The sequence below is a fragment of the Sylvia atricapilla genome, chromosome 1 (assembly GCF_009819655.1).
Source record: "Sylvia atricapilla isolate bSylAtr1 chromosome 1, bSylAtr1.pri, whole genome shotgun sequence".
NCBI classification, from domain to species: domain Eukaryota; kingdom Metazoa; phylum Chordata; class Aves; order Passeriformes; family Sylviidae; genus Sylvia; species Sylvia atricapilla.
The window spans coordinates 87,003,289-87,022,940 of NC_089140.1; the positions used below are offsets into that span (position 1 = coordinate 87,003,289).

General features: G+C 40.3%; 1 protein-coding gene across 1 annotated transcript in view; it reads right to left on the reverse strand.

Annotated features, from left to right (window-relative positions):
* Positions 1-4,079: 4,079 nt before the first annotated feature.
* Positions 4,080-19,652, reverse strand: part of EPB41L4B (erythrocyte membrane protein band 4.1 like 4B) — a 169,214-nt gene continuing 153,641 nt past the window's right edge. Inside the window, exons 23-25 of the mRNA XM_066327134.1 lie at positions 14,595-14,663; positions 10,554-10,717; positions 4,080-8,931 (exon numbers count right to left, since the gene is read on the reverse strand). Coding sequence (XP_066183231.1) covers positions 8,862-8,931; positions 10,554-10,717; positions 14,595-14,663 — 303 coding nt within the window. The 3' untranslated portion in view covers positions 4,080-8,861. The remainder of the gene's footprint in view (positions 8,932-10,553; positions 10,718-14,594; positions 14,664-19,652) is intronic.

Consider the following 19,652-nt stretch of genomic DNA (forward strand, 5'->3'; position numbering starts at 1 on the left):
CACTAACCCAGTCTTCCCAGAGAAGGAGCCTAAATCATCTTGATGTGGAAGGATGAGATAGAAATCAAGGGTAGAATGAGGGTGAAGAAAGAAGACCTCTCCATCTCCCACCACATCTCCCATTTCTTTCCAGTGCTTCAAAGTTTAGCACAGCAATATGGAGCAGCAGAGCCAAAGACCTCAGTGGTAGGAAGGGATAAAAGAGTGGTCATTGCTACCATGTAGGATTGTGGTGAGGACAGGGAGGCTGCAAAAATACCCTGTCTGAAGCAAGAAGAAAGAAAGGAGAGAAGAGGGGAGGAAGTGTGGGAAGGAGGGAAGGAGAAAGAGAAGGAGGGAAGGAGAAAGAGAGGGAGGGAGTTAGGGAAGGAAGATGACATTTGTCACACTTCTTTGAGGTGCCTCCATTCACTAAAGCCTCACTGACAAAATGGAGGTTAACCATCCAAAGTACGAGAGCAAAATCATTCACTTCAAGGATAGGGCAAATGATAATTTCGGCACTACTCTTCTCTGTCCTTCTCTGGTGCCATGGAATAGGCAGGAGAGTCACTGAGGCTGAGCTGTGTTCCCACAGAAATCTACCAGACTTGATGGGAGCTCCTGCAGCCCTGGCTGATGGCAGACCCCCACTAGGCAGCTGGTCTCTTATGAGTGATCATCTCATGGAGGTTTCCTGGTTGGCAAGAAAACTTGTTGTGCTGTGATGTCTGTTAGACACTGGACCCAGGACAGCAGAAGGGGAGATAACAGATGAGTGAGACACAGAGGAAAGGTAGAAAAGTGCAGATGGAGGAGCACCTTCTGAGGTGAGGGGAAGCAAGAGCTGGCAAGGACCTTCAAAAAGGCAAAAGATTTTCAACTGGAAAGTCAACAAAGCCAGGGGTGCTTCTGTGGGAGGAGTGCTCACAAGGGAAAAGGAAGCAGGCATCCATGAACCAGTCTGTGAGTGAGTGCCAAGCAGAGGAGGGAAGTGGCATAGAAAGGCACTAAGGGGCTGTGAGGCAGGTCGTTAGAGGAGGCACCTTCTGTTCCTTGTGGCTCACAATAACCAGGGAAAATTGTCAGGGATCTACACTGAGCCTTGCCATGTTGAGCTGGAAGTGGGAAAATGGGAGTGCTCTTAGGCTGCAGAGCTAAGTCAGCTCCAGCACTTCCCATCCCTGTCTTCATAGGCAGCCTTGGTGAAGGTGCTTCTCAGGGGCTGTCATCCCTGTCTTGTCACAAAGGAGCTGTGAGCCAGTGTGACAAGGGCACTGCCGTTCTCATTCACAGCAATCACGTGTACTGCCAAAGGCACTGGCTGCAGCTCTGCTGCAGACCTTGTTCTGTTCCTTGAGCAAAGATTGGTCCTGTGGGTTTAGTCAGCTTTGGAGGGCACAAGTTGGAAATGTCTTTGCAGGAGGGAGGAGTAATCAGTCTCACAGTGATGCTGCTACCACTAAATCCCTAATTTTGCACACTCAGGTAGAGGACAGCTCACACTGACCTTTCTCCTCAGAGCCTCATGCATCTACTTGTGGCCTCTCAACATTGGCACCAAGGCAGCCTCCAGAACTTCAGAGCCTCAGCTCTTATGGGTGCCTCTTACATACACAAGCACCACAGCTCTCAGCCTCAACAGCCCCAAACCTTCACTGGGTGGACATGAAGCTGCAAATATCCCAGCTTCCAGCAAGGAGTGCACATCTCACCTTGTAGAATGAAGAGGTTAAGTCAGCTACAGCAAGAAATGTACCCCAAGAAGGACAGAAGTGCTGGGTGCTATTAGCACTCCTCCCTCCAAAAGAACCCCACCCAACCTTTGCTGTCTCATGCCAAACCACCCTGTGCCCTTGCCAAGCCTGGCATTGCTGGAGGGGGACCAGCAGCCAGAGCAGAGCATGAGACAATTAGCACAGAAATCATGTATTTTTGTCGATGTTTTTCAGAGCAGCAAGGCAACTAATTTAAAAAATAAGATATTTGAGTTCTTCACATCATGGAGACCCTGGGATGCTAAGCTGACTGACCAAATATCTTTTAAGAAAATAATTTTTGCCGTGGTTTTCTTGGATTTCCAGAAGATTTTGCTAATAAAAGGCAGAGAAAGAACAATGCAGGAGGGTTAACTTGCTTCCTGCTTGAAGAACTGAATGATCACTGCATGAAACAATAAAGATCCATGTGGCTTTTATGCCACTCTGATGACACAGCTGAGCACTCACTGGTATTATAAAGCAAACACACACACTGTAGAAATATTCATTAAAAAATAACATAATTAGTAACAAATGCATATTGCTTATGTAATGAGGCAATTTTATATTTGTAATTTTAAAATAAAGCAAAAAGGCAAATAATGTTGCAGGCAGTACTTTGCCATCAGGCTGCCCAGTAGATGACAGTGTGGGTTATTTGCTGCTCTCCTTTTTGTTGTTGTTTTCCCTGTTCTCCTGACCATCATAGACCCTAAAGACTGGTGAGGAGACGCCTCACAGACCATATGCACCACTGGGAGCACATAAGATATAGTTGCAATGGTCAGGGTTGTCAAACACATCTGATGCCATGGCTAAACCACTCCTATTTCCAGCTTCTCACAAAAAGGGCAAGCCTGCTCTCCTCATCTGACACCAGAAGCTGGGATGCTCCCATGAACCTGTCCTGGGGTGGCTGGGAAAGGACAATAGTTGATCTTTTATTTCCCTCATTCCCTGGTGTATCCTCCCACACGTCTGGTCACAACCAGACCTGACTCTGGGTTTGCTGCAGGGTTGCCCTTTCGGATCAAGTTGCACTTGGGCACAAGTGCTGACCAGCCCCAAAGGCTTCACTGTGCTGGGCAAAGGCATGGCCATTGTCTTTTGTGGAGCTTGGGCTTCCCTCCCGTTGCCTGTGTCTGCACCCTGGTGGGTGCCTTCCTACCTTCCTCTCCCATAGGATTTTTGCACCACAGCCAGGCTGAGACCATTGCCTTATTGTCTCCCTGCCTCAACTTCACAGTGCCTGTATGCAGTTTGTTTTCTGCTTGAGAAAGCATATCCCCAGAGATACAGAATTAATGACTTCACAGTCAGCCTCATAGATCAGTCATCTGATAACGAACCAAAAGATTGTTCAGATTTACATCTCAGAAGTCCCCATGCTTCTCCATTGCCGCCGAATTCTAGAAGAGTATTTGCCGACCTTTTAGTGCACAGCTTCTCATTACACTGCACCTCAGAACGCTGTTCTTTAGCAAAGATCTTTATTAAGGAGAATTAATTAACTAGGTTTGCTGTCTGGATAATCAATTTTCTTGGTGTAAATTGAGTAGAGTTGGAAGAATGCTGATCTGTTGCTCCTCTGATTTCCCCGCACAGAGAATAAAAATAGAAGACGATCCAGATGGAGAAATTGGGTTGGGATCAGATTCCTCCTGAATACAGAGTTTTGGCAACCTGAGAAAATGGGGTGAATATTGCTGGGATTTAATGTCATAAGTGTACTGGGAAAGTTAATGTCAAAATGTCCTGATTTAGAGATCTTTGAAGGAAAGGGAAATGTTTTATTCTGAAGCAACTGTTCATTTAGACATTGAAACAAAGGCAAAATCAAGGGCAAAAATCTGAGTGAAATGTTTTAACTGTTTTTGAAAAAAAATTAGAGTGAATAGGCTTTGTTTGTTTTGGGTTTTTTGCTGGGTATATTTTTAAACTTTCCTCGATGGCGAAGTTTAACAACCTGGTGTCTCTCAGCCCGATATGGAACATTCCTCCCCACCCCTTCCACTCTAGTAATACTTTTGCTGCCTTTTGAGCCAAGTTTTGTGTTTTTTTACCTTGATCCTGCCAGTGTTTTTCTGGCTCCGGTATTCAGTGTGCCCCACCTAATGACCCCACAAATGGTTGGCATCCAGCAACACTAGACTAAAACTTTAAGCTGGAGGAAACCCTCTGGGATTTATGAAGAAATTATCTCTCCATTTTTTCTTTGTGTTGTAGTATTTTTATGATGGTAGATCCACTTTCTTAGCAAGCAAATAGTTCCTTTAATTGGCATGTCACCCCTTGCCTCCTAAATGACTGGTTTGACAACAAATTGCTCAGACTCTGTGATTTATTTTTCATCTCTTTTATTGCAGGCATGAATACAGGAACAGGTAAACAGCTGAGCCGTAAAAGTTTCTCTTTAGGCATGTTTTCAACAAAATGCCGTCATACACTGTCTGATGATACATGCTGCTACTCAGGTGAAACAAAATGGTGTGAGCAGTCTTGCTTTAAAGCTGCTACCCACCACTCAATGCTGCAGCTGCCAAGGAAGCCTTCTCCTTTACTACTCTCTATCTTCCCTCCTTCTCCACATCATCTACAGCTTCTTTTACGGCATTTAACTTTACAAAACACAGTTGTGAGGCTAATCTTGCATGCAATTACAGATCAGTCTCAGTATATTTATTGCAAACTCTTTGAACATCAGGACATTAAAAAAAAAGAAAAAAGAAAAAAAAAAAGAAAAAAAAAGAAAATAAAGAAGAAAAAAAATTCCATTGCATAATTACAAGTAGGTTTTTTTGTAGCAAATGAACAGAAATGTATTCAGAGAAAAATAAATAAATAAAAGCAAAGGCTATTTGTAAACAATTCAAACAAAACATGATGCTGCCTCCAATGAAACATTTCACTGCATTGCCAGCTCTGTTTCAAATGGGCACATAGGCATCCTGTTGCAAGAGAGTGAAGCGATGAACTAAAACTTTGGAGGAGTTAATTTTCAAATTTTGCACTTCCAGGGTCTATGAAACATGAAAAGTCTGCATATACGGTGGGATCTGAGAGAGGTGTGGAATCTCAACCAACATTTCTAAAGAAAACCCAGTTATTCCCTTTAAAATAAAATCGTGGAAACAGCTGAGCCACACAAAAACAAAGCACAATTGGTTGGCTTCCATAAGAGACTGCAAAATGAGAAAATATTTAACTCCTTGCATAGCTATTAAAATGGCCAATAAATTTTGCTGGAATCACTCAAACATGACAACATTGCATTCCGCTGCTTAGAGACCTGACACCGAGAAGCTGGGATCTGCTGACGGGGTCAGAGCATCACTCGGGGCACTGCCAAAAGCCAGGGCCACCCCTGATTGGCTTTGCCAGTGTGGCTGTAGCAGGAGGTTTCATCAACCAGCTACTCCTGGATGGAGCACGGCTACAGCAAAGCCTCTGTGCTTATGTCACTGTAAGTTGTTATCCCAGCTCTCTGCTCTCCCATGAGGGATAAAAACTGTTCTGACAAAAGGATACTTCTGGCAGTTTATTTACACCTAACGTGCAAGGCTTTTGCTGGCGAGTTACGCCAATCACAAATCGTACCTCGCGGCTGAGCCCTGGATGATGCAGCTGAGTCAGCACGGGTTTGCAATGTCGACCTAGCCAGAGGGACAGAAAGCAGGATTCATCTCACTTAACTTTCATCAGTATAAAGGTAGACACTTAAGTCAGAGGCACCTCCGGAAGACAGTTCCTTTGATCTCTCATCAGGTGAGAGCTGGGCATTTTAATGTTAGATGAGATGAACCCTTTCCCAGAAGAGCTGAAGAGACAAAATCCTTTCAGCCACTCTTTCCTGTCACCAGTTCTGGAGACCATGCTTCAGAAGGCTGCTGTTCGAATGCTTTATCTTTACACATGTCAATGTACATGATGATGATAGCCTGTGCTGGGCTTCATGCTGCCACAACTAGATATGCAAGCTTAAAGCTAGCTCAGATACTTCTGCACTATTATACAGACATACCTTCAGGCAGAGTATCCTTTAACACCTGTAAAGTTAAATTGTAGGGGCAAATCTGCAATATCTGCCCCTCTGCAACATGTTCATGTTGACATTGTCTTGTTCATAGTAGTTTTGGGTAACAGGTGTCCTAACATTGTCATTCCCAACCAGAGGTGAGGCAGAAGTGTTTCTTCAGAGGATGTGAAAACTGAGATACTGAAGCATGGCTGAAGAAGGTACGTAGTAAGAAAGAACAAGATGATGACATTCCACAGTTAAAAGTTTAGTTTGATATCAGTAAAACAGTTTTAATAAAGCTCCATTAGACTGCAGAATAGGAAACGGTGGCAGCCAGTGGATAAGACACTAAAACACGACAAGGCAACGTACTTGGAGTTGTTCTGTAGAAAATGTCCCACAGAAACTAAGCAGCCACATGAGCCTTTCCCTCTTCTCCTGGTGGGAACCAAAGAAGGAGGAATCTCTGCCCTTCTTCAGCTATCCCAGAGCATGCCTCAGTCATAAGCCCTTGGCCATATAAAGTAACTTTGCTTCATGTTACTTGTTTTCTGGTTCTGACTATTTTCAGCTGAAAAAACTATACAATGGGAGCAAAAATGATGCATTAAAACCAATAAATTAATAGACTGTTTATGAGCCAGAACATCTTATGGGCTAGTCTGACTCAGTCATTCAGTTTTGGTAAAGGCTTTTGCTTAAGTCATCAGACTGTCCTAACGTGGATCTGTTTTGCCCTCAAACCTGAAGGCATATTGTGGGGTTCCTAAATTCCACTCCATGGCAATCAGTATGACTGAAGGATGTGTTCCGATTTTTTTTTTCTGTTAGGTTTTTTGGTTTGTTTTTTTTTTCTAGGTTTTCCTTGACAATGACTTTGTGAAACTGTTGCCAGTTCAAACACAATTGGGGGTTACCTAACAGGCAGAAAACCAGATTCAGCTAGTCAATACTCTGCCATTCTCAACCTTACTTCATTTTCCTCTCCCAAACCAGCATTTCTAGTTAAAATTTTCCGTAATTTCTTCTTCAAAATGCTCACTCTCTCTTGGACACAGGCAAAATGTGCTGCTGCTTCTCCCCCACCAATACTTTCTGGGAAGTGGTGAGAAAAGAGTAACAGGAAATTGCATTCTTTTGTGCCTGTGCATTTCCCCTTCCTTTCTGATTTCCTCACAAAGATTTAATGTTCTTAACAATTTTTTAAGAACTATGGATTGATTGAGTGGGGCATCAAAACATAAGGAAAAGAAGTGTCCCGATACTGCAGCTAGAGGGTGGACAGCATACAAGTCACATCTTATTACTCAGAAAAGTCACTGGAATGCTCTTAAATTTACAGTCCAGGTGTGGTTTTGTGGCTTCTTGTGCCCACTGCTCATGTTGAGCCACTTGATTAAATTTTATAATGTGATTTTCTACCTAACAGTTGTGCTGTGTATTTTGACCCCATTTATGGAAACCAGAAAGTTTTGGGTTTTGGGAAGCCCAACGCTAATTTTTTGTCCCAGCAAATATAAAATAGGCAAGTCGTTTTATATCTTCACACTGCCATCCACAGTCTTACAAAGCTCTCCAGAGCTCTCATTTTAGAAAAACAGCAGAAGCTAACTCTGAAGGAAACCCAGTCTCACAGCAATCACTTCCCAGCCTCCACACAAACAAACTGCTTAAGCTGAGATAAAGCCATCGTAATCAGTGCCAAATGATGGGCAATCTTTTATCTTAATACAAAGAGAACATAGTGTACAGAGTAACAGAAAAATATACATCTTCAGCCATACAAAATGCACAAAAGCTTTCCTGTTGAAAGAGTACCTTGTAGCTGACAGTCAGATGTTGTTAGTTTTCCAGATGACCCTGCACTACTGAACAAGGGGAAACAAAACCCCTTTATTTCCTTAGGAGATAGTTGGTAGCATTACCTGCACACCATTAATTCCCTTCCTGCGGCTCTGCTAGTGCTGGATCACCCACCCCACCTCATGCCTGAGATAGCTCCACTGGATGTAGAGGCTGCTTGGATGTTGGAGGTGGATGTGATGTTTAGCCAGGTGCATCCTCCACAGGTTTGCCAGGACATACTTGCTGATCGGTGGAGTTAAAAATACGGGTACAGGCACAGCTATGCCATGAACTATCATTGTTCTTGTTCTTGAAAGGGACCAATCAATTCATGTCAGTCAGGAAGGTGGTTTATTTACCCAGGAAGGAAAAAAATTCTTACGTGAGCTATGTCCACACCGCTGAGGCTCTACAACCTTCAGTGCTGGGGCAGAAGATGTCTAAGCGTGGGCTAGCCTTAAAGCCTAGGCAAACTGGAGAAGGTAAAACTCCTCACTTATTTTAAAAAAGTCAGTATCAAGCTAGAAAGTCAGTAGCAAATTACTTTAAACAACAGAATTTTTTTCATCCATTAATGGAAACACGGTAAGATTTAGTTGAAGGTTTAGGTCAAGGTGATAAGCTTTAGGGAGTATTAGGTGTGTATATCTGTATAGTGGGGTGTCTCTCCCCCTTGCAGCTATTTATATCACTGAGTGGGGAGGTTAAGGTTAGGAATTTAATAAGACAGCCGCTTATTCTGTGGAGACTAACAGTCCTGGGGTTAGGATGTAATAATCATTCTTCTGCTTTAAAAATGGTTCTCTTCACAAATAGCAGTAGCTCATTGCAATTTTCAGTTGTACAAAATGACATATTTTCTATGTTACTATCAAAATAGTCTGCATAACATTAATTTCTGTGCACTTATTAACATATGTACAGAACAGTGTTTCCCAATAGAAATCAGTATGCTCCTTGCTGATCCTCTTTGCCCTAGGTTTACCAAAACCAAACCAGAAATTAATTGTGTTAATAGTATAAAATCTCAGGAGAGATAAAGGTTTGAAGGTTTATTTCCCAGCAGCAAATGAATAAAGGAACTCCTTCAAAGTCTAGCTGAGACATAATTTTAACCAACCGTGGTGAATCCAGGCGAGCCAGGAATATCACACATTTCCCAATGCATTATGTTGAGTACACAGAAGCAGAGGAATGTAAACAGACAGAAGGCACATGAAAGGCCCCAATCCATTCTCCATCTGATGGAAGTGCGAATTTCATAATTCTGTCATCAAGAGTCTTTTCATCATTTTCTCTCTCTCAAGTTCACGCCTCAGAGTCTCAGCGCTGTGTAATTAATGCACAAACAGCCAATTATGGGAACAACAATAAGTCTCAAATTTCAATTTAAAATAATTAACATTTTCAAAATACCAAAGGAGGGGAAAAAAAGGTCAGACTCAATTCAGTGGAAAAACTGATAGCTGATGGTTGATTCAAAAACAAGTATCGTTTGATATTTCTGAAGAGCAAACAGAGTCAAGAAGAAGGATAAAAAAAGATCCACATGGCAAAACAGTTTATAATTTCATCTACCCCATTAAAGGCTACTGATTTCAAAGGGAGTTGGACAAGGACTTCAAAAATGGAGCAGCTACAGCAAATGCCATTATGAAAGAACACTGTTACAGCCTGAGCTCCTTGGTGTAATCTGATATTGAGGGATATCTATATATGTAGGTATATAGATATTCTGAATTTACCACATATCACATATGCTATAATATATATATATATAGTCCTGCACATATCACGATGCTACAATCAGAGCCTGAGGTCCTTGCTCTCACGAATTCACTCCAGAGCCCAGAGGCTTTGTAACACTGGGAATGCCCTGGGTTAGCCATTCCATTTCTGAAACTGTTTACCATGCTTTTCTGAAAATTATATATCTCACACTTGTAACACAGTTTGGAGATTTAAACTACATTGCAGAAACCTTGCAGCCGCTTTGTGAACAAGCAGGGGTAGAATCACCCACTTGTGTTCAAGACGTCTTACAGAAGCTAAGTTCAGCACTACAGCTTCAGAATTACATTTTTACTGGAATGATAAATTTTTAGATGAGTTAGCAACATTGAGCAAATGTGCAGGTGCAATTAACCAACATCTGCAAAAAATAATTAACATTCAAAAATGGGAATTGACTATGAATCCAAAAGTAAAACAGACTAATTCATTATTATGCCAAAGATATACTTTTCATAAGCCCTGGACTATTTGTGCTCCAGAAGTACTGAGTATATCCACTGCTACATTTATATTCAGTAAATTATCAGCTTGTGAAGTTCAGCTTTGATTAAATTATAGAAGAAGAAGCCAGCATACAAAACCAGTAGGATGAAAGAATAGAAATCTGAAAAGAGTCTGCCTGTGGAAAGGTGGTACAGCTTATTGTTTCTCTGAGAAATTACAAGACCACTGTAGCTTGACATTAATAGAAAAGAAAAAGAAAAAAAAAAAAAAAAAGAAGAACAAGAAAGAAAACCAATGCCTGTTTTTCTTTTAGAAGAACAGACATTTCTCAACCTCAGCTTTCCCCTATGGACATCTAATTTCAAAAAAGAAATTGTAATAGCAATTATTGAAACAAAACCTTTGTGGTTCAGACAAAATTACTTGCCTGAAGAAAGTCTGCACAAGTGGTTCTCTCCAGGCTACTGGCCACAGAAATGGTACACCGCTGGCTGCAGTTAATTAAGGTAAGCGCTTTTTTTTATCTCAGAGCATGAGAGTATGACTTTACAGATATTTCTTTACATAACCCACCTAATTAGTAGTCAAGCAATAATCTTTCGGTATAAGAGAAAATGACACTTTATGGTATTTATGGCAGAAAAAGGGAAATCAAGCTGACTCCTTTAATGCAGAAAGCATCATAGTATTTCTGTGAAAGAACTGCACAGTACCTGTCGGCCAGCGAAATGGGCTTATGCGATGTATATACTGTCTGGACTGTTGGGGTCGGTATAGTCTCTGCCAGAGACCTCAGGACGGGTGATGGAGACACCAGTGTGATCTTAGGAGATGACTGCACCCCACAGCACTGTATTTTGCTGTCTGCAAATTCTGCCTACAAAAAAAAAGGAATGTATACACACACAGAAAGAAAAATATTGTAGATTAGCTTCTGCTGGTCTTGTCATCCTTCGCAATCCAATTCATTGCCAAACACTCAGTAACAGCAGCTAAGAATGAGAACAAGTGGGAGGCTGTGGTATAACCTCTCAGTGCAGCCTCTGCAGATGCTGGACAGCCACCTGTTTTGATGCCTCAGGGACAAGCCTGATTGTAACATGCACCAGGTGAGATGACACTGCATGTATGAGACTGACAGCATTCAGGTAAAAAAACATGATCCGTTTGGAGAATGACACATCATTATTGCATTTTCCCTAAAAAACTATGCAGAATGTTGAGAACATGAGATTTCTGGAATATTCTTCAGTAATGCTCTACAGTTTTCTGATGGGTCTACTAACTACTCTGTGTTTTGTTAACAGCTGGGAGTCTAGGCTTTTAGGAGTCCAGGTTTCAAAATCTCCATCCCTTTCCCACTTTTGCTAACTAGAACATGCCTCAAGAGATATATTCTTGCAATATCCAGTGAAAGGCAATGTTAAAGCAATATTGGAAGTGTAGATTTAAGACAAACAGCAAGCAACCATCTCCTCCCTCTTAGGTGAGGTATTTCAGCACAGTATTATAGCAAAAACTGGGCTATTTTAACCACCAGAGGGGGAGGATCCCTAAAATCAAACATTCCTGTCTTGCTTTTTGGCATGGGCTGTTTCTCATGCCAAACCACAACAGCTAGTGGCTGTGGTGCATGTCTGACCCTGACCTGGGAAGAATACAGAGCAACTGCAGTTGTCAGTGTGTCAGGATCATTAAAACACACTCCTACTGGTATCAGCTACCTTTCTTCCTTGATGACTATTTCTTCTGAACCTGGTTCAGAGTCTAAGGCAGGGAGGAAGAAAAGTCACCATCATAAGAAAGCTGCTATTTGAAGAGAAACTTTTTTTTTTTTTTTTGTCTAATAATTTCTCAGATTCTGCAAGCCTTTGCAAGTGATTCACAAACTTAATTTAAACAAAGAGGAAACTATTTGAGCCCAAGAAAGGCTGGCTGTGTTAGGTTTGCTTGCTTATTGCGACATTTTAACATCTCTAAACACATCTCTAATGATCTAAAATAATTTTTGAAGCAAAAGGAATTTCAATAATTCCACAAAATTAGTATAATGAAAAATCACTGTAAAATTTTTACATTGTAAAATGTAAAACTAAAGAAACTCTCCTATGTGTAAATAATAGCTAATAGAATCTGTTCAAAATTCTCTGTCATTCAACTTTTAAAACTCAACCTCTACAAGCTGCAGGGCTATGAAATTTGGTGTTCCTCATACAGGATCTCTGTGCTCCAAGGACTGCCAGATCTTACCCTGTGGTATGAGAAGAAGACATCACTCTGAAGCTCATATAAATTCTCATATAAATTCTCATATAAATTCTCATATAAATTCTCCTCACTGAAATCAGCAGATTTTACACTTGCTAAAAAATTGCCTTGAATTCCATAGTATGTTTGCTCTGGATGATTATTTTTCAGTAGATATCCAAAGCATCTTTTTGTATATATGTCTGATTGCGCACTAGGCTTAAGCCAAATATTTAACTGGTCTAAACAGACATAATTTCATTAATTAAAATCTTTGTGACATACACCTGCCTGAGAATATGGCCATCATGTCTGCCATTTTTCTGTGGGAATCTCTGAAATTCAGATGGTTCCTGTCTTAAAGCTTATATTTAAACATTCCAGGTAAGTCATCTAATTTTTCATTAGATCAAAGCAATGCAACTGCATATAAAGCACCAAATTTGAAGCTGAAAGTTAAAGCTTTCTAAAAATCACTATTCAAAATCCTTTTCCTGCTTAATAGCATTTCAATATTTTCTTCCAAGAAAAAAAAATAATTTAAAAAAAAGGTGAAGGGGAGGGGCAAACAAGGAAAGGAAACATCATCAAAAGAAAACAATTAACAGACATCACCATCTGGGTCTATGTGTGACTGGAGACCATTCAGAGTTAGATTTGCCTCCAAGTCCTAGCTACCCCTCCCTTACAGTTCCTGCCTGGGGTGTAGCTCTCTTCAAGCCCTCAACAGTGCATCAGGATGATCTGAAATGCTGTTGTGGAGAGACACCTCCCTTTGGGCACAGCCCTTTGGGCTGGGACACAGGGACACTCCATGAAACACAGGACCAAAGCCACCTAACCCTCCCAATTGTTTTCCCATCTCTGTGCAGTTCCGTAGGTAGCTGCTTGTTTGCCACAGATATTTGTACATAACTCACTAAAAGGAATGTATGGGATCATGCAATGGATCATATATCATTCGTTTTTTATTGTAATGGTATTTTAAATATTTGTGATCTTGAGCTTGCCCTCCACCCTGCCCAGAAAAATGGAAATCTATGAGGAGAAGATGGAATTTCAGAAATTTGAAGTTTGAATTCTGTTTTGCTTTCTTTCTCCTGACAAAACAAAAATTCAACATTTGAATTTGCCATGAAATAGCCATTTTCTGCAATATGGAAATTTCTGAGGGTAAGTATATTGGTATAACTTCTGTTTGTATTTTAGACTTCTGACCCCCGAGTCATGAAAATGGATGTTATATAGCCCTCCTAAATTTTGCTTTTATCCTAACTGTCAGAGACAGGAAAATAACATCTGGCATTCAGTGCTAATTAGTAGGAAACCTATTTTGGGGGGCACATAGTTTTGCTTAAATAAAGAAGTACTGTGAAAGACACAAGCACTGTAACTTTGGGTTAGCTTTTATCACAGTTGTACCATCTAGACTTGGCTGACATAATGAAGCATTGCTGTGGCATTTCTGTGTACTTTCAAATACATTTAGAGCTCAGCTGTGGCACTTAAACAGCTTGGAGAGGCTAACTAACACTGGCTTTAAAGTATCTATTTGGAGAAAAAAACACATTTACATACAAGCCCATGATGAGGTTTATTGTGAAAGAAAACCTCTTTCTTTAAATCATTAAATACAGACAGAACATTCACGTGACCCAATAGTGAATGAAGATTATTTTAGATTATATGCCAGACATAGATTGCTGCAACCAGTAAAATTTGACATCAAAGCCTGAAATGCTTCATTTTGCAAATGCAAGTTTAAAATTTTAAGTCGTTTTACATGGTGTTTATAAGCAGTGTTTCTTAAAGAGTAGTTAATTTTGTCAGAGTTTTTTGTTGTACTTATTACAAAAAGCCTCTGCCACCAAAGCAAGATTTCAATCATACTTACTTTTTAAATTGTCAGATAATTGTTTTCTGTTTGTATCCAGTTTACCTCACCAAAATCCCTAAGTCACATCTTCTGTGAAAATTTAACAAGAATGAAGTTCAATATTGGATTCAAATTTGTGGGTAAACACAGGAGTTTGTACAAGGACACCGTTGTAGTCATTCACACACTAACTATAATTCTTTAAAATTCAGCTGTAAATTCATTGAAAATCAGGGCCCTCTTTGTGATGGCACAGCAGGCGGTTTCAGGCAGGAGGCCATGCAATTGCTAGACAGAGGACTAAGTCTTCCCATTCCCTTACTGCTCCCTGTAAAGATGTTACGGAGCTTCACAAGCATCCTTTACAGTCCTGAAATGAACATTTTGGGACCGACTTCATTAGTGGTGAACCTTGACCTTTAACTTTTAGTCCTCTGTCTAGTAAGCAGCAATGTCTCAACGCAGGCAACATTTTGTATAATGGGAATATTTAACTGCTTTGTAGTCTTAACTTCTACTTGGATATTTTTAAATTTTTTTGAGGACTGCTTAGTGCATAGATTTCTGACACTTAAAAAAATCAGTTGGAATTGTGTTAAAACACAGTTTTTTAGTTGCATGTTCTACTTACAGTAAACTGTGGTACTGTTGTAAAGGGATCGAAAAAAGGATTAGATGTATCAGCAGGGAATGTCTTTATCTTTAAAAAAGATAAAGAAAAAGATGTTACTTTCAGAGCATAAAAATGCAAAAGAAAAAAAAAAAAGCAGCAAAGCATTGCAACTACAGTGACATATCCAACAAATCAGAGCAGTTCAGCAGTGCTTGGACCACACCCAAAAAAGACGCTTCCAAAAATGCATACAGAAACCTGATGATGAATAGTCAAAGCATAAGTATGAAAACTTGATAAATTAATTTTACCATATAATTAAATATGTTGAGCAAATACAGAGCTGATTGCATACAATGTGTCTTCCAATTCTGTCATCAGTATTTTTATGTGATTCTTTCAGCCAGCACTACATGTTAAGGTATGCAATATGATGTGCAAGAGCAAATTTTGCTGTACAGGAACTTTGTCTACAGTACTTGTGCTTCAAATATTTTAGACTTCCAAATTTTCACTTACACAGTCACTACCAAAGACAAACAATTATGCAAGGTGAGATCAAAAGAAAATCATATATTAAAAAACTACAGGGACAACTGTTTGTATCAGGCTGCTAGGAGGCCCTGTATTAAATGGAGGGCTGTGGATAAAGGATGACCCTTGTAGGTTTTTTGAAAAGTGCATGGAGACAAGGAGAAGAGAGACCAACATATCCATCTGCTGAGGGGGCTTGGTCCATGAGGATAGTCACTGGTGTGAGCAGACCCTGCTGGAAGTAACTTCTGCCCTTAAAGTAGTTTCAAATATTAGCTGAAATTAGAAATATATTAAAAGCAGCAACAATCTCTGTCCCACTTAATTGTGAATGCTGTTTCTCATTATTTTCCTTTTTAGAATGCAGATATCATTATTCATTCATTCAGAGAGGACAAAATAGTAAATAAACATTTGAGTTTTGAACTGCACTTCATGCTTTTCCTTTGGAAAATTACATTCTTTCACTGTAAAGGTGTGTTGTTCACTTTATTACAGAAGCTGCTGTGCATTGATTTGTTACGCAATTATAATTTACTAACTCCAGCTATACAACTGTTGTTTAATAATGAGGAAAGCTACCTTGAGGGCCCTGAGCCTCTGCAGACCAAAGAAAAACCTGGAATTATGACATCAAATATAATTAAGTAAATATGCAGTGTTTATTTTGTAAAACATATTGGCAAGAAATATAGCAGAAACATACTGGCTTATAAGGGTACCAAGGGAAATTAACAGCTATCTGTGGGCTTGCTTCTGCAAACATTTGGAATTAAGCTTAGCATTAATTGTCAGGCTTCTTACACATGAGGAGTATGGATAGCAAAGATACTGTCAAGCATGTAAATAACTTTTTAACAGAGTAAAGGTGTTTATAAATCAATTACACAGGCGTAAATGAACCAACAACTCTGCAAAGGAGAAATTATTTCAAATTGCAATTTTCTATGCAAACTTATTAAAGAAATTTTCACAGTCCAATATTCATGTCTGTAAGCAAAGTATTGCTGCATTGCTGATTGAACCTAACTAATTAAACTGACACAATAGCTCCTCACAAGTTTGTTATGTTACATTATACCCAGAGCCAAATCTGGACAGCTGTAGCATGTCTCACTCTTCTGAGACAGTAAATACCCATGAGCCCAGGCTGACATTCTCAGGTTATGAAGGGTTCACAATATGAAGTTACAGTACAAAGTACAAGTGTACTCAGTTACAAATAAAATCTTTGAGCCAAAGCCAAACAGGGATGGGAAGCAGGTTGCTTGTGTGTGATGAGTTTGATATCCCACAGCTAAAATCTCTCCAATTTTGGTGGTTGGTCTCATTCAGGAGATGAAGCACAGTTACTGAACGCAGGAGAGAAAAATTATGCAGAATACTGGAGAGTACACTGAGATTTGGAAGTGGAGGCACATAACAGGAGTCAGCCTGATCACATGCTGTGACCCACAGCCATGCAGAACATCCTTTTGTAAAACCAGCACTTCAGTCTGTGGATGTGTGTGAGACCAGCTTATGTATCAAAACAGGGCAAGAAATGGTTAATCTGGTTTAGTTATCAGTGCGAGTCCCTTTCTCGGAGAGCTGTGCTTTTTAAATCTTGAGAATAGGACAACGTCAACAAATTAAAGGCTCTGTGGATTATAAACCCATCCATTTCTGGCCTTTTAAATGAAGTGAAAGGAGAAAATAGGGAATAGAGGAAAAAACCCATACCTGTGTTTAATTTAAGAGTGACAAACAGAAACCATCCTGCTTAGCCTTTAGTATTTACTCGTTGTTTACCCATATTTTTTTTTTTTTGTCTCTGAGAATAGGCCACTGTTACTCAAAAGGCACAACAGAGTTTATTAGTTTGGTTCAGGACTTGATTAAATTATTGCTGCCAGCTTCCATAGACAAGGCAGAGAGACAACACTGTTGTTGCCTCTTCAGCATTGGCAAGAAGTTCTTAACTATTAATGGCTTGGCTCCTCTGAGTAGGAAGTTGGTACAACGTCCTAATCCATACAATAGCAGAAAAAAAATATATTGAAGAATACTGTTCAGACAGAGGATATGCAGGATGGGGAGACAGCAGTGTGGAAAGCATCTCTTTAGAAACTGGTTTATGTGAAACTTGATTTGGAAATTTGAAAGGTCTCTTCAGCCAGGAATATACTTTGTCTACTCTGACCTAACTGTCCTGCATGTTCACCATGGCCAGCAGTAGCAGTTTCCAGGACCTGGAAGGAGGAAGAAAAGCCTGTGGTTCCCACTCTACCACACAAGGAAAGCAACGTTATGGATGAGTCTCTTCCTTACCTTGCACTGGAGTTGAGTTTATTGCGTGAAGTCAAAAATCTCATAGTAACTCAGAAAGCAAAACAACTCCCTGACTAGAACTAAATGTTATGCCTTCCCCACACAGCCTCTCTCCCTGTCCTAGGAAGAAGACATATCATACCTCTAAATAGCTCCTAACTCACATGGAAGAAGCAGACTCTTACATTTTCAAGGGTGCTTTCTTCTCCCAGTCGTGGCAGCATCAGTTGAAAGATGCCACCTGGGAACCGAGAATGGAAGATGGGCAGAGCCAGCTCTACAATTTACTTCAAAGCTGCAGTTTCCCAAGAATCTGGAGACCCTCAGCAGCTTCCAGGCTTTACCTGGGGTGACACACATGAAGGGAAAAGGAAGAGGGAAGAGGAAGTGGCCAGTTCCAAGGGCCCGTACATCTCATGAAGCTGAACTCTAGCTGCTCAGAGCAGTAAAACACAGTAGCTTAGGTTGCCTATAGACCAGAGTGAGCTTTTCTGTCTGTTTTGGTATGAAACAAAACAAGTAACATCTTTAAAGTCTACAGCTGGGCACAATTCCTGTTGTGGCAGATGGAGCAGCAATTTCATCCACATTGCTCAGGTGGGCATTTTCTGGTACAGCCAGACTCTTCCACGGGAGCAAAAGGTACTAACTCTTGTCACAGGGGCTACAGAAATATCATGAGCAACAAGAGGTTAGAGCTGCGCTGTCCTTAACAGCCCAGACAGGCTTTTAAGTACAGAACTTGATTTCAAGCACACTTGCTCTCTCTGCAGGAGTGCCAACAGTCTTGCAGCCACAGTCACAGCCATAAAACAACCTTTAAGGCAGGCCCCATCAGTAACTGTCAGGTCGCAGGGGCATGGCATGAAAGGGGAGTGAAGAAGGTTGGCATTCCAGCAGCATCTCACATGCTGAGGGCTTGTTTCATAACCTGAAATGCCCTTTGCTTGAAAGGTCAGGTGCATTACCATAGCAGAACTACGTTGGACAAGTAGCTCCTTGTCTGGAATATTTAGCTGTGCAACTTGAGAATTTACTAAGCTTAAAAGAACAGTTGACTCTCATAAAAAAAAAAAAAAAAAAAAAAAAAAAAAAAGCTCAGCATAGTCTCTCAAGAGGTCTAGTGGTTGAGTAATCTTTAAGGTGAAAAATCTGAAATCCAGTCAGATATAACAGTCACAGTGCTTTTTGTGGGGGCGGGGAGCAAAAACTTATTCCTCTGTGGATAATTTTCTGCTAGTACTCAAAGATTTTTTTTGCATTATTGCTGTCCATTTGAGTAACATATTTTGGAGAAATCTTTGCCACACCAGAAAAAATTAACAGCACTGATTTTCCTTGATATGTATGTAGCACGGGAGAAAGAAGAAGAGTGAAGGAAAAAAAAAAGACAAAAGGACAAGAATCTTCCCCTTTTCTTTGCATTTGTGCAAAGAGTTCTTCTGGATGAAATTTCAAGTCTCAGTAAAAACAATTCCACATTCCTGAAATACCTTCTAGATGAATTAGGAGAAAAAAACCCGTAACTTTCTCATAAAAATAAATTAAAGTGGAAGGAGATAAAGAAAGGGTACTGTGTTAATTGATATAAAATCAGTTACTTTGGTATTTCTATCAGAATGGAATATTACAAATGTCCTCACTCTGGCAAAAAAAATACTACCTTTGATGGAAGTGGGCATAATTTGGATATGTTGCCTTGCCTTTGGAATAGTATATTCACTGCTCTGGCACAACTATCCTTCCACAAAGATCCAGTAACATTTTCATTGACACTTTTCTTCACTGCCATTCCCCGCACTTTGACTGGAGGCATTTGTAACATTATGGGGAAGATGTGATATCAGTGGGTTTGCACTGTCACTTTATATACTGACCAAATGGAAGGCAGACTTCAGGCCAAACACTTCACTGGATGCCCATGCATTGCAGCAAGAAGAGGCAGAGCTGCTAACACCTGAAGCAGTGTCATAAATAAGGCCCTCAGGATACACATAGAGCCAGGGGTGTATTCTGTTGTGCTTTATTTCAAAATACAGAGTGTAGGTTAAATACCATCATATCTAAACAGCAGAGACTTGTTTCTACTCATCAAATTAGAAAATTACATCAGCTGAAATGTCTAGAGGATATTGCACTAGCATTTCCCAGTCCTGACATGTGATATGACTTTAAAAATACCAGTTAGCCATTAGGCCTGGTTTCCAAAACCAATGTGAAGATTCTAGACTC